The sequence below is a fragment of the Manacus candei genome, unplaced genomic scaffold (genome assembly GCF_025592945.1).
Source record: "Manacus candei isolate 608988 ecotype Guabito, Panama unplaced genomic scaffold, ASM2559294v1 h1tg000114l, whole genome shotgun sequence".
Classification (NCBI taxonomy): Eukaryota; Metazoa; Chordata; class Aves; order Passeriformes; family Pipridae; genus Manacus; species Manacus candei.
In genome coordinates this window covers 3,405,789-3,417,998 of record NW_026138162.1, presented here as the reverse complement: position 1 = coordinate 3,417,998, position 12,210 = coordinate 3,405,789, and the positions used below count along the sequence as shown (strand labels likewise).

The window sequence follows — 12,210 nt, the reverse complement described above, 5'->3', positions numbered from 1 at the left end:
TTGGATATATAAAAACCTACATCTCAATGCTGTATTTCAGTGATCGACATGTTGGAAAAACTTTCTCCAAATCATCCTCCTTCATAGATTATGTCAGGAGGTCTCTGAAAAAGCTGGAACTGGATGATTCAAAGGTGAGTCACTGAATAGAGACTAAATTAAATACTTATATCCCTGTAAGTTCTTGAAGTCAGCACCACAATGGAATGTTTCAGCCACTGACTTGATTTACTTCCTATATTGCTGTGTGAATATAAAGCATTATCATTTTTTTATTAGTATTAATAGAGCAAGTCCATGCTTGTTTATATATATTAAAAAAAAAACCAACATCTAAGTTGGGGGGGGTTTATGGTTTTTTTTTTTGAAGCAGACTTCCATGTTTAAATTCTTTAAAATATTCTGATTTAAAATTACTTTATTCTAATGACTTTATATAAAACCAATCCTTTTTTCTACATGGTGCTCATAATCATGATTTTTTTAAGGCTTTCTATTATTTCTGAAGTAAATCCTACAAATCTCCTTTAAGGCTAAAAATATAATACAGTATTTTATACATGTTGTCATTTAGAGGTGAATATACTTTTCAGATGCCGAGTGAAGCAGGCATGAAGAACTTTTTGCCAGTGCTGATACTATACATCCCAGTAAAAGTAACTCATGCATCCTTTCAGACCAGCTGAAATACTATACCATACAAGCATGTTGCCTTTTTATCTTTTATTTGTTTAAACTGAAAGAGATCCAAAAAATTATGAATCATGAATCACGTAGTAAATACTTTGACCCCTTTTGATTTTCTTTTTTTGTTGTTGTTTTTTCGATATTATCGTGATCCTTTTGGACACCTTTTGAAACTGAAAATGTAACATTATAGCAAGATAGGCATTTCAGTCTGTGCAGTATGTTTCTCTTACAACTTAGTTTCCAATGTATTTCCAGTTTAGTTTAGCCTTTAGACAGTCTTCCTGAGCTGCCTTTGAAGACCTTTGAAGGCCTAATACTTCTTTTTTCCTTTAAATTAATAAATGTCAAGGAGAAGTATTAAAATAACTTTCCTAGATAGAGAAAAATAAGTAAATTCAAAATTGAGTTTTAAACTTACCAAATCTTTTGGAGATCTTATTTATGTTCTTGAGTGTCTTGTCTTAGTACTACAACTCTTCAATTGGACAACAGATGGCAACATAACATTAGGCACAGAATATGAGTGTGTAAAGATCACAACCATGCTGTGAGAACAAGTTGTGCAATAGAGACACTAGAGAGTACTAGGCAGGTGGTTAACAAATTCAGTACCATCAAAGAAAAAGTAGGAATGGCAAGTATGTAAAATATTTAAGGTAAATGTTGTAGTCTTTCTTAAATTAGCGTTTAAAATCTGTAGTCAAAATGTCAAATCACTTAAAATTTGCCGGGCACATCAAGCACGAACTATGAGAAGAAAGCAAAACCAAATAAGCAAATAAATTCAAATGACATTGGAGTCATGCTTACAACATTATGCCTGAAGTTTGCAATATTTTAAAAGGATTATATTTAATTCTGTTTGCAAACGTAGTTACTTATTTGCTTTTCTGCATAAATAGGCACCAACATCATGCATTCACCCCAGCTGAAAGTAAAATATGTCTTTCTCTCTGTGTGTACAGTCACCCAAAAGCAATAGTGCATTTTTTTGTGCAATAATCAGTTTACAAAATCATTGATTAAACTATACTGGTGGAAATTTATTCACTGGTTTTTTTAAAATCAATAAGCATAGAAACTTTGAGTTAAGAGGTCTGATTTTAGGCATGCTACCTTTTGCTAGAAAGAGTCTGGACAAATGCAAGTTGCCCTGAGAGAAAGATGTCTGTCAACACTGCTTCAAACTGCACATTTGTGTGGTTGCTAAAGACCTGATTCAAGTCAATGCTCACTTTTGCTTATGTTTCTCCTCATTTTATGTGCAGCTGGCTGCATACTGAAGACTGGATTTTGTGCTGATGTAAACAATACTATTTTTTATTTCCCAGCTATGTTGAAATCTGCAGCAGCACAAAAACAGTGCTATTCTGATACTACTGAGAGGAAAATTGTAACTGCGCCCTCAACAGTGGTTCTGACCCTGCAGTTTTCACGGTGGAGTCAGGACTATACCTACACAATACTGGAGAATGTGTTAAATTCCTCTCTTCAGAAAAAAAAACCACTTACATAGCTAAAAATGTGATGAAGTCTAAACATTTGCTCTCAAAGACAACAAAAATCAGAGAAATTTATGTACAATTTGTTTTCTAGCTCTGTTTAGAAATGAATAAAAGAGCAGCTGTTCTGCATAGACCAAAAGTCTACTTCGTCTCTGGCAGAGGCCAAAAACCGATGCCTTGGGAAAAATATAAGGTGGGAGTAAGCATATAGGAAGCTTATTTCCAGAATAATCCAAAATGTCCTTGTCATTCACAAAAAAAAAAAAAAAAAAAGAAGGCAATCACTGTTTTAATACATAAATTTATTTAGGTTATATTTAAAAAGCAGCTAAAACTTGGTGACACTGTGTAATACTACCAGAGAAGTATGAGAAAAAATTGTTTCCATATGCGTCTCTGTTTTACATGTGCAAAAAGTTTTCTAAAAACCAGAAGTCAGTTGCTATACCCTTATCTACCAGTGCTGTAACCTCGCTGTAGAAGGCTACCAGATTTGAAGGCACAATTTGCTGTTAGTGAAGCCATGTTGTCTGTCACCTGCCACCTCCTTATTTTCCATGGGCCTTAGCATAGTTTCTAGCAGGATCTCCTCCATGATCTTGTCAGGCACCAAGGTGAGACTGACTAACCTGTAGTTCCCTGCATCTCCCCTTTTTCTGTTTTTGAAAATGGGTTATGTTTCCCCTTTTCCAATCCATGGGAACTTCATCAGGCTGACATGACTTCTCAAATATTCTGGATAGTGGCTTAGCAACTTAGTCTGCCAGTTCCCTCAGGACCTGCAGATGCATCTCATCAGGTCCCATGGCACTGTGCATCTTCAGGCTCCTAAGATGTTCTTGAACCTGATCTTCTCCTACAGTGAGTGGTTCTTCATTCATTCAGTCCCTGTCCCCTTCTGCAACTTGGGTGGTGTGGCTGGAACTTGCTGGTGAAGACTGAGGCAAAAAAATTGTTGAGTATCTCAACATTCTCCATAACTCATGTAGCCAGGTCTCCTGTTTTCTTCTGGAGAGGGCCCACATTTTCCCTAGTCTTCCTTTTATCACTGGTGTACCTATAGAAGCCTTTCTTGTTGTTCTTGATGTCAGACAGATTTAATTCTAAGAGGGCTTTAGCTTTCCTAACTTGATCCCTGGATGCTTGGACAATATGTCTGTATTCCTCCCAGGCTATCTGTCCTTGCTTCCACTTTTGATAGTCTTCCTTTTTGTTTTTTATTTTGTCCAAGAGATCCCTGGTGGTTTTGCTTGGCTTCTTTGAGCTTGGAGAAGATGACCCTTGAATATTGACCACCTTTCTTGGGCCTCTCTTCCCTTCAGGGATTTATCACATGGTACTCTGTCAAGCAGCAGGACATGTTCTCCCATCTCCCTTGGTTGACAGGTGCTGTTAAATAAATCCAAAGATGTTTGACAGACATTGTGCTTATTAGTTCAATGGTATTGGAATTCCTAAATTACTTCTCTTTGCTACATTGACTTTGTGCTTTTGCAAACTCCAGACTATTTAATTTTGAGTTTTAAACCTGGTAGACAATAGTGAAATCAGAATTTATGCAAAGTACAATTTTCTTTTTCACTAATTGGTTATTTTTTGTCAGACGAGCTTTTTTTTTACACTGGGTAGATGAAGATGTGCTTCTCTTAGCTTACCATTGACTGTCCTTGGGTTGTAAATTCTCCTTAGCAGTGACTAGTGGAATATCATAAAATGCAGTTTGCAAAGGAAGGGACATATGATTAAGAATCTTACTGTGTGGTTTAACTTTACTGTTGTTTTAAAAAGTGTTAAAAAACCTCATACTTAAGACTGGGGAACTGTCAGTAGTGAAATTGTATAGTACATTGAGACATAAACTAGCCTGAATATATACAGCTATGGATGTAGTCTACCAGGACTTCAGGAAAGCCTTTAACACTGTCTTCCACAGCATTCTCCTGGAAAAACTGCAACCCACAGCTTGGACAGGTGTGCTCTCTCCTAGGTTGAGAGCTGGCTGGATGGCTGGGCCCAGAGAATGGTGGTAAACAGTGCTGCATCCAGTTGGTGACTGGTCACTAGTGGTGTCCCCCAGGGATCAGTGTTGGGTCCAGTCCTGTTTAATATCTTTACTGATGACCTGGATGAGGGGATTGAGTGTACCATTAGCAAATTTGCAGATGACACCAAGATGAGGGGGGAGTGTCAGTCTACTGGACAGTAGGAGGGCTCTGCAGAGGGACCTGAACAGGCTGGATAAATGGGCTGAATCCAGTGGTATGGTGCTCAACAAGACCAAGTGCTGCGTCCCGCACTTTGGCCACAACAACCCCATGCAGCACTACAGGCTGGGGTCAGAGTGGCTGAAGAGCAACCAGGCAGAAAGGAACCTGTGGGTACTGATTGACAGCAGACTGAACATGAGCCAGCAATGTGCCTAAGTGGCCAAGAAGGCCAATGGCATTCTGGCCTGGATCAGGAATAGTGTGGCCAGCAGGACCAGGGAAGTTATTCTTCCCTCTGTACTCAGCACTGGTGAGACTGTTCAAGTACTGTGTCCAGTTCTGGGCCCCTCAGTTTAGGAAGGACACTGAGGTGCTGGAGCAGGTCCAAAGAAGGGCAGCAAGGCTGGTGAAGGGTCTGGAGCACAAGTCCTATAAGAAGTGTCTGAGGGAGCGGGAGTTGTTCAGCCTGGAAAAGAGTAGGCTCAGGGGGGACCTTATTGCTCTCTACAGCTGCCTGAAAGGAGGTGGTAGTGAGGTGGGTATCAGCCTCTTCTCCCAGGCAACCAGCAGTAGGACAAGAGGCCACAGTCTTAAGCTGTGCCAGGGGAGGTTTAGTTTAGACATTAGGAAGAAATTCTTTACAGAAAGAGTGATCAGGCACTGAAATAAGGCTGCCCAGGGAGGTGGTGGATTCACTGTCCCTGGAGGTATCTAAGAAGAGACTGGATGTGGCACTTAGTGCCATGGTCTAGTAGACAAGGTGGTGTTAGGTCAAAGGTTGGACTTGATGATCTCAGAGGTCTTTTCCAACCTACTTGATTCTGTGATTCTGTAATTTCATTATCTGTTTTATGTTATTTTACACTATATTACATTACATTATTTTTAACTACCTTAGTCATGGAAAAGTTGTAAAATTTGCTTTAAGGTATGATTTCCCAAGTGTTTTGAACTGATCTAAGACATTGCTCTGCTAAAAGGGTTGTCTTACTGCTTTCATGTACTCTTTTGCTGTTCCTGATAATGCTTGTACAAGAAGAAAGAGGAAACATGGAATTGTGCTGTCAGTGCAGGGGAAAGCAGTCCCTTTGAGGCAGTAGAGGAATTGCGTCTGTTTAAACAGACTGTGGAATAGCATCCTTAGGCCGTCTCTCCTCTGTAGGGCGTGTACAGCGTTGGACAGTAAAAGAGACTTTCATTCAGTCAAAATGCTCAGTCTAGGAAAAGGCAGAGCTCTGAAAAAATGCTTCCTGAAGAGATGTTAAGTGTGGTATCACTAATTGTCCCATACCTTGTGCCTGAATGCTTTCTTTTCAGCTCAATCAGCATATCTGTGGGACTGCAGTCCAAGCTGGGTGTGCTCAGGTACATGGTATCTCATGTGCTCTCAGGGCTCTGTTGACAGTCTCGTAGATGAGTCAGTCCTATGGCACAGTTTTAGTGCCATTTCCAGCATATGGTATAGTTATAACTAGGTTAGCAGAGACCTTGCTAGGTTCACTTGGTTGTTTCAGCTGTTTGAGCAACCAAAGAAATCAGTTTAAAAGAAGATTATACCCCCATTACAGTGCAAAGAAGTGCTTTTGTTCACAACCTGATAAACACCCGGAGACATTGTAGCTACATAAGGGAAGAAATACTAACCAAAAATTTCTGTATGAAATGTAGGTTACTTGAGTGTCAGTAACATCTTGAATGTCAGTAAGATAAGCTAGATCTTTGAGTGCAGAATCAATCTTAAGACAAATACATGATAGATGTATTTGAGTTTTTTCATGTTCATAGTTTCAACATCATAATGAAAGAAAAAAGTTCAGTGCATATATGTGGAAAATTTTTTTGGGCTACACAAATGCATGGCAACCCAAAGAACAGTTGCATGGACAACTTGAGTGAATGAATGAGGCTTACTTTGCATGTGGAAGTTCAGTTCTTCTCCTGAAAATGCAAACAGTAATCTACTCCTACTTCACCTTGGAAGGATAGCAGATGGTTGTGTCGGGTACCTTTTAGGAACCAAAGGCAGGTAGCAAGCTGTTGCAGTTTCAGCCAAAGCCAGTGTTATCTGGGTTTTAGTCTTCTTCCAAGAAATTGGCCACATGGCTAACTACCAGTTACCCTTTTCATGCCTGTCTCTATTAATGCTTTTTGGTGGACAGTTTTTCTTTTTTCCAGCTCACCAAACTTTTATCTGAGACACAGTTTGGAATACTACCTAATCTATCTGTGACAGCAGGATGCATTCAGTCAAAATGTGTAATAAACAAGGAGGGAATGGAAAAGGACATACTTGAGTATGGCAATGTCCAAGAGACATTTTTGACCCCCTTTTTATTTGTCAAACATTTCACAGCTTGTTTTCTTTCAATTTGAATGCTTCATCTTGAAAAATGTAGAACATAAAGGAAGCAAAAGCAGAAAGGTTTCATGATAACATTTTTCCAAATATAGATCTTTGTATTTTAATTCCAAATAACCTATAATTTCAAAAATCCATTATACTAAAACCCTATTAATATGCAGTTGAAATGGAAAGCTTATAGGTCAGAGGTTAAATAAACTATTTTGTTTATTTCATGACTGATATATTTTAGTTGGTTTGACTCTTTAGAGGGGAAGAGAGAAAAAAAAGAACCTCTAAAATATTTGCACAGCTCTACAGAAAATAAAATAGGAATAAGATAAAAAAAAATTCTTGTTAGTCCACATTTGTACTGCCAGATCAGCTACTCGACCTTGCATCTGCAATTGGGAAAAAGTACTTTCTAAATGAAAAAAATATGATTGAAATACTACGAAAGTTTTTCTGAGCCCTGTTGTTTTAAGGCAGAGTTAGAATTTTGCATCATCCCTGAAAAATATTTGTCAGATCTTGCAAAAGCTTCCTGTAATGGAGACTGACAATGTTGCCAGTCCTTAATTAACCTCTGAGAAAAAGATTTCTTCAAGGTTTTGGCTAACTTTTTTTTTTTACTGCAATACAAGCCCTATCCGCTGTAGACATAGTGAACAAACTGTTCTCTACTTCTTGGTGATAGCCTTGTAAACACTTTTATTATGCCCACTCTCAATTTTGTCTAATTTAGCCTGATCAGTTCCAGTTTTCTGAGTTTTTTTTTTTAGATCATGTTTTCTAGATTTCTGATCTCTTTTCTCTCTCAGGGCTTTTTCAGACAGTTCATTTCTTTCTTTGAAATCTGATGCCCAAAAATGGATGCAGTATTCCAGCTAGAGCTTTTCCACTGCCAGAGTTGAAGGATTACTTCCTGCACTTTGCAGACTGCTCTCCCATACACATCATAGAATGGTGATTGCTGGTTTTTTGCAGTAGCACAACTGTGACTCTTGCTCAGCTTATGATCTGCTATATCTCGCAGACTGTCATTTGGTGTTCCCCATCCTGAACAGCTGATTATTTCTGCCTGAGTCTAATCCCTTCTGCTTTTCTGTGCAGCATTTCATACTTCTTTTCTAAGCAATGCTCCAATTTCTGAAAATTATTTTAAGTTCTGGCAGTGCCTTTCTGTTGCACATTAGCAGACCTAATTTGATTTCTATTCTGTTGTCTGAGTTCTTAATGAAAATACTGCATTCCATAATTGACCTCCAGTCAGCAGGTCTTTCAGTTGTTCAAAGACTCATTAGTAACTGTCTGTTTATGGTCATTCAAACAATTTTCACTCACCATATAGTACTTTAATCTTAAACTTGTTTCTTAAATTTGCTTGTAAAATTATTATGTGAAATGTTGTCAAAAATCTTTCTGAAATTGAAATATATGATAACCAGCTATTTTTCTCTGTTGTGAATCCTTTTACCCTCCTTACAAGTGAAGTAGACCAACTTGTGGTTTGTTCTTGACGAATTCACATGGACAAATTCATCTGCTTATCTTGTGTTTTTAAATTCTTTATTTGTTCCGTTTTTTCAGTGCATTTAATTTGAACTGTGTGTTCTATAACAAAAGACATACCCTCTCTCTTTGAGAACTTCTGAGTGACAATGAGTAATAGTTTTGAGGTCCCTTTAGTCCCTTCTTGGCTATCTTAGGATGAAGTTCGTAATACACACCTCATTTGAAAACTTACAGGTTTTTTAAGTGTTCCCTAGTTTGTTTTCCTATTTTAGGCAGAGATTTTACATCTTTGCAGCTGGATTAGCCACATGCTCTCAGATGATTCTTCTAATAAAGTGTTCAAAAATGTATTAAACACTTTGGCTTTCGTAGTCTTTTGTCATAGAGTCATAGAATCATTTAGGTTGGAAAAGACTTTTAAGAGCAGCAACTGTTAACTCAGCATTGCCATGTCCATCGCTAACCCTTGTCCCTCGGAGCCACATCTACATGTCTGTCAGTGCTGTTACTTTTCTGCTAAGTTGTGGTCTAGCTCATTCCACAGCCACAAAAGACTAGATATACTGCTGTTGAGGAGGGGATAAGATATATGGGAAAGGAAATGAGAATGTTATCTGCAGTTACTGTGTAATTGTCATTTAGGAATGACTGGAGCTTTCTGAATAATTAATGTATCTCAGAATGTCATGTCAGTGCAAAATGCTGTCTGAAGAACAATTATTGCAAATTAGAACTGAGAAACTGCTATTGGAAAGTAATTATAAACCTTAGAAAAGGGCTAATTTTAAAAACAAAACACAGATTTCATTTTGTAGTGTGAGTTTCAATCAGGAAAAAATATTTAATTGTAAAGTTCTCTCTCAAAAAAAGTAACTAGAAGAACTCTGATCTCTTTTTTTCTTAAATCTCTTGCAGCTCCCAGACAGCTGTATAATGGATTACTATGAAAAATACAAGCACAGAATGAATGAACTAGAAGCATTTAATATGGTAAAAGTTATAGCATTAATACTATTACCTTGTATATATGTGCTAGTCTAGAACAAAGCCCTGTTAAGTTTTATGTGGAGGTGGACTGTCTTACATTGGTATGCAATCTCAAAAAACAAAGCAGCCAGCCCTTCCAAACTTTGGAGCATATCCTATTCCAAAACTATATTAGGTGTGAGTAAAATAATAAAGCAAATACATGGAAGATTCTTTTTCAAGAGAGACTATTACACTGGAAAATGGCATGTCAGTCTCCTTTTAAATCTAGACTGGTCTCCATGCAGTTATTTCATAAAAGTTCTTTTTATTAAAATTCATTATTTGCCTCTTTAAAATTGTTCTGCTACAGATAGTATCATTTTCTTATTGGACAAATGTCTGAAAACCAACTAAATAACGTAGTTCCCTGACTTTGTAGCATTCCATGTATTTTTCTCTCTAATATAATCTGTTTTGAAGATGTCCATCCCATAGGTAAAATTAACAAACTGACGTTTGTACAACAGAACCCCTAAAAAATGGTTGACCTTCCTGGACTTGTTCTGAGGAAATGTAGCCATTTGGAAGTGTACTGCCTGTCTTTCCCAAAGGGATTGTAGTATCTAATCTTTCTTTCAGCTGAAGGTTGTTCTGGCTCCTTGCATAGAAGTTTTGATACTTCTGGATCGTCTTTGCTATCTCAAGGAGCAGGTATTTTTGCATTGTATTTTATGATACCTAGAGGCTACATCAGTGAAGTGAGGCTATTTCAGTCTATTTATTACAGTGCAGACCAAAAGTCTCTGTTGCAGAATTATTATTCTCATCATATTTGCAAAAGTATAAGCATTCATTTCGTTTAGTATAACCATATGCCCAGCAGATGTTTTTATTTTCAGAAAAGCAGCAACAGTAAATTTTATGTTCTTTTAATTGTATGGTAATTACTAGTCAATAGGCAGTAAAAAATAAATTAATTAAATATGCAACAAATCTCATTTTATACAACATTGAAATATTTATTAATTAAAAAGAATATTAGAAATGCTAAACAAACATTGTGCTGTTTATGCTACAACTTCCCATTAATATGCTTTAGAACATATAATTCAAGTCATTTTTAATTAGATCCAAAATGTTTATTATTTCCTTTTACTGTTTCTTAATTAAGATCAATGATGAGAGAGGGTGCACTTTTTCCAACTGTATGGCTCAACTGAGGTACATTTGACTAACATACAGTATGGATATATTTTACTAGTATAGACCTAGGATATAACAAGGAAATGCTACTACATTTACTCCATGATGATTTATATTACACTCTTTCTTCTAACACTAATTTTGAGCTTGGCCTGTTTAACTCAGGAGCAGCAGTAATACTTTTTCTGCACCAATAAACATTTTTCACACAAATAATAATTTGCTAGGAGAAAATCATAGCATCTTCCAGCTTCTACTCTGAGCCATGGTCAAAATAAATTTTTTAGATAAAGTTTAAACTCATTCATATGAATAGCTATGTTTTCCCACCATAAACCTTACATTTTAACAGCTCCATTTTATAATAAGTGAAAACTCACTTTATTCGCTGCCAACTACTGAGCTGTAGTAAATGTATGGTTTTGTTCTAACTGGTATTTTTACAGAGAGGCAGTTTGAAATATTTAAATAACAATGTATTTTCCCAAGTGCCATAGAGATCTCTATGATTTCCAAGATGGGAGATCAAACTTGCTGCATTTAGCACTAATTTACCTTTTCTAAATGTAATATATGCATTAATTTAATCTTGTACTGGTTGATTCATAAAATATGTTTAGGATTTAAAATAGAAATTATAAAAGCCATATGCAACATGATGGCCAGATCCAGCTGGCCTGATTCATTTGAAAAGTCAGTTAATTAGCTTCAGGAGTAGAATGCGCTGCCTAAAATGAGTATGTCGTGATCCTTAATTTCTTTGCTCTAGTTCAGTCAAAGAACAAATCCTTATTGATGAAGGAGGGGGGGAAACTATCATTTGGTAGTGCCAGAAATAACTAAATTACTTGAAAATGCATCCTGTTATGGGTGTCTGTTTTTTCAAAACAAATTTCCCTGATTTTCTTGTTCGATAAGTGGTTTTCCTGCTTTGCATTAAGGATAATTATTTTTATTTTCAAATTTGTATTTCAAAATGTGAACCTATTATCATATCTTAGCTTTTAAGTCAAGCACATTTTGATGTACTTCAATCATCCATCATTTTACAGGAAAACATTGCCTGGTCTGGACTTGTGAAGTTATTTGATCCTGTGAAATCTCCCAGATGCTATGCAGTTATTGCTCTGAAGGAAGAGTCATGTTCTTAAGTGGAAGCAAATTGCAGAGAGGTTGAAAATTCTGAACTGATACTGTTGTTTCCTCTCTTTAATTGATTCCTTAAGTACACTGTTTGCTTTTCAGCTGCAAGAGAAAAAACTGCAATACCTCTGAATCTTCAGAAATAAGTATCTCCTTTATAAATATGATGGCTTCCTTATGTCAGTTATTAAACAATGTTGAACATCTGACTTTATTAAAAAAGTTATGACCTATACTGTGTGATTGCTATTTAAAATAGTTTTTATGTTCCTTCTTTTTAAGGTACTATGCTTATGTATCAATACCCTTTCTCTTGATATTTCTGATCTCAAGATTATACCTGGTATCAGCAGTCTCAGACAAGGCTCACTTTTTTTCTTTTCTGGGTCCAGATGCTGCAAAGTATAAACAGAAAAATAACCTGCACTGTAAACAAGAGGCTTATAGACTAAATAGAATTTTTGTGCTTCCTATTCTGCAGGTTATCAGGACCAGCTTATTTACAGACCAGTGTAAAAGAACCTAGATAGTGACTACCTGCAGAGGACAGTTTTGTATTAACCCTTTCCTCCTTCAGGCATTTTTCTGGCATGCACTTGTTTGCCTGTCACTCTGAAGAAAAAATGTATGTGCTCTA

At 36.7% G+C, this 12,210-nt stretch overlaps 1 protein-coding gene across 8 annotated transcripts in view; it reads left to right on the top strand.

Moving 5' to 3' along the window:
- The window catches only part of METTL25 (methyltransferase like 25), a 44,589-nt gene extending 32,781 nt beyond the window's left edge, over positions 1–11,808 (top strand). For 4 of the 8 annotated variants that reach the window (XM_051770047.1, XM_051770046.1, XM_051770050.1 and 1 more), the window contains 5 exons: positions 41–134; positions 2,287–2,388; positions 9,174–9,248; positions 9,867–9,938; positions 11,483–11,808. In XM_051770047.1, coding sequence (XP_051626007.1) covers positions 41–134; positions 2,287–2,388; positions 9,174–9,248; positions 9,867–9,938; positions 11,483–11,581 — 442 coding nt within the window. In that variant the 3' untranslated portion in view covers positions 11,582–11,808. The remainder of the gene's footprint in view (positions 1–40; positions 135–2,286; positions 2,389–9,173; positions 9,249–9,866; positions 9,939–11,482) is intronic. The other 4 variants (XM_051770049.1, XM_051770052.1, XM_051770048.1 and 1 more) reach the window with 3 other exon arrangements.
- Positions 11,809–12,210: the final 402 nt, after the last annotated feature.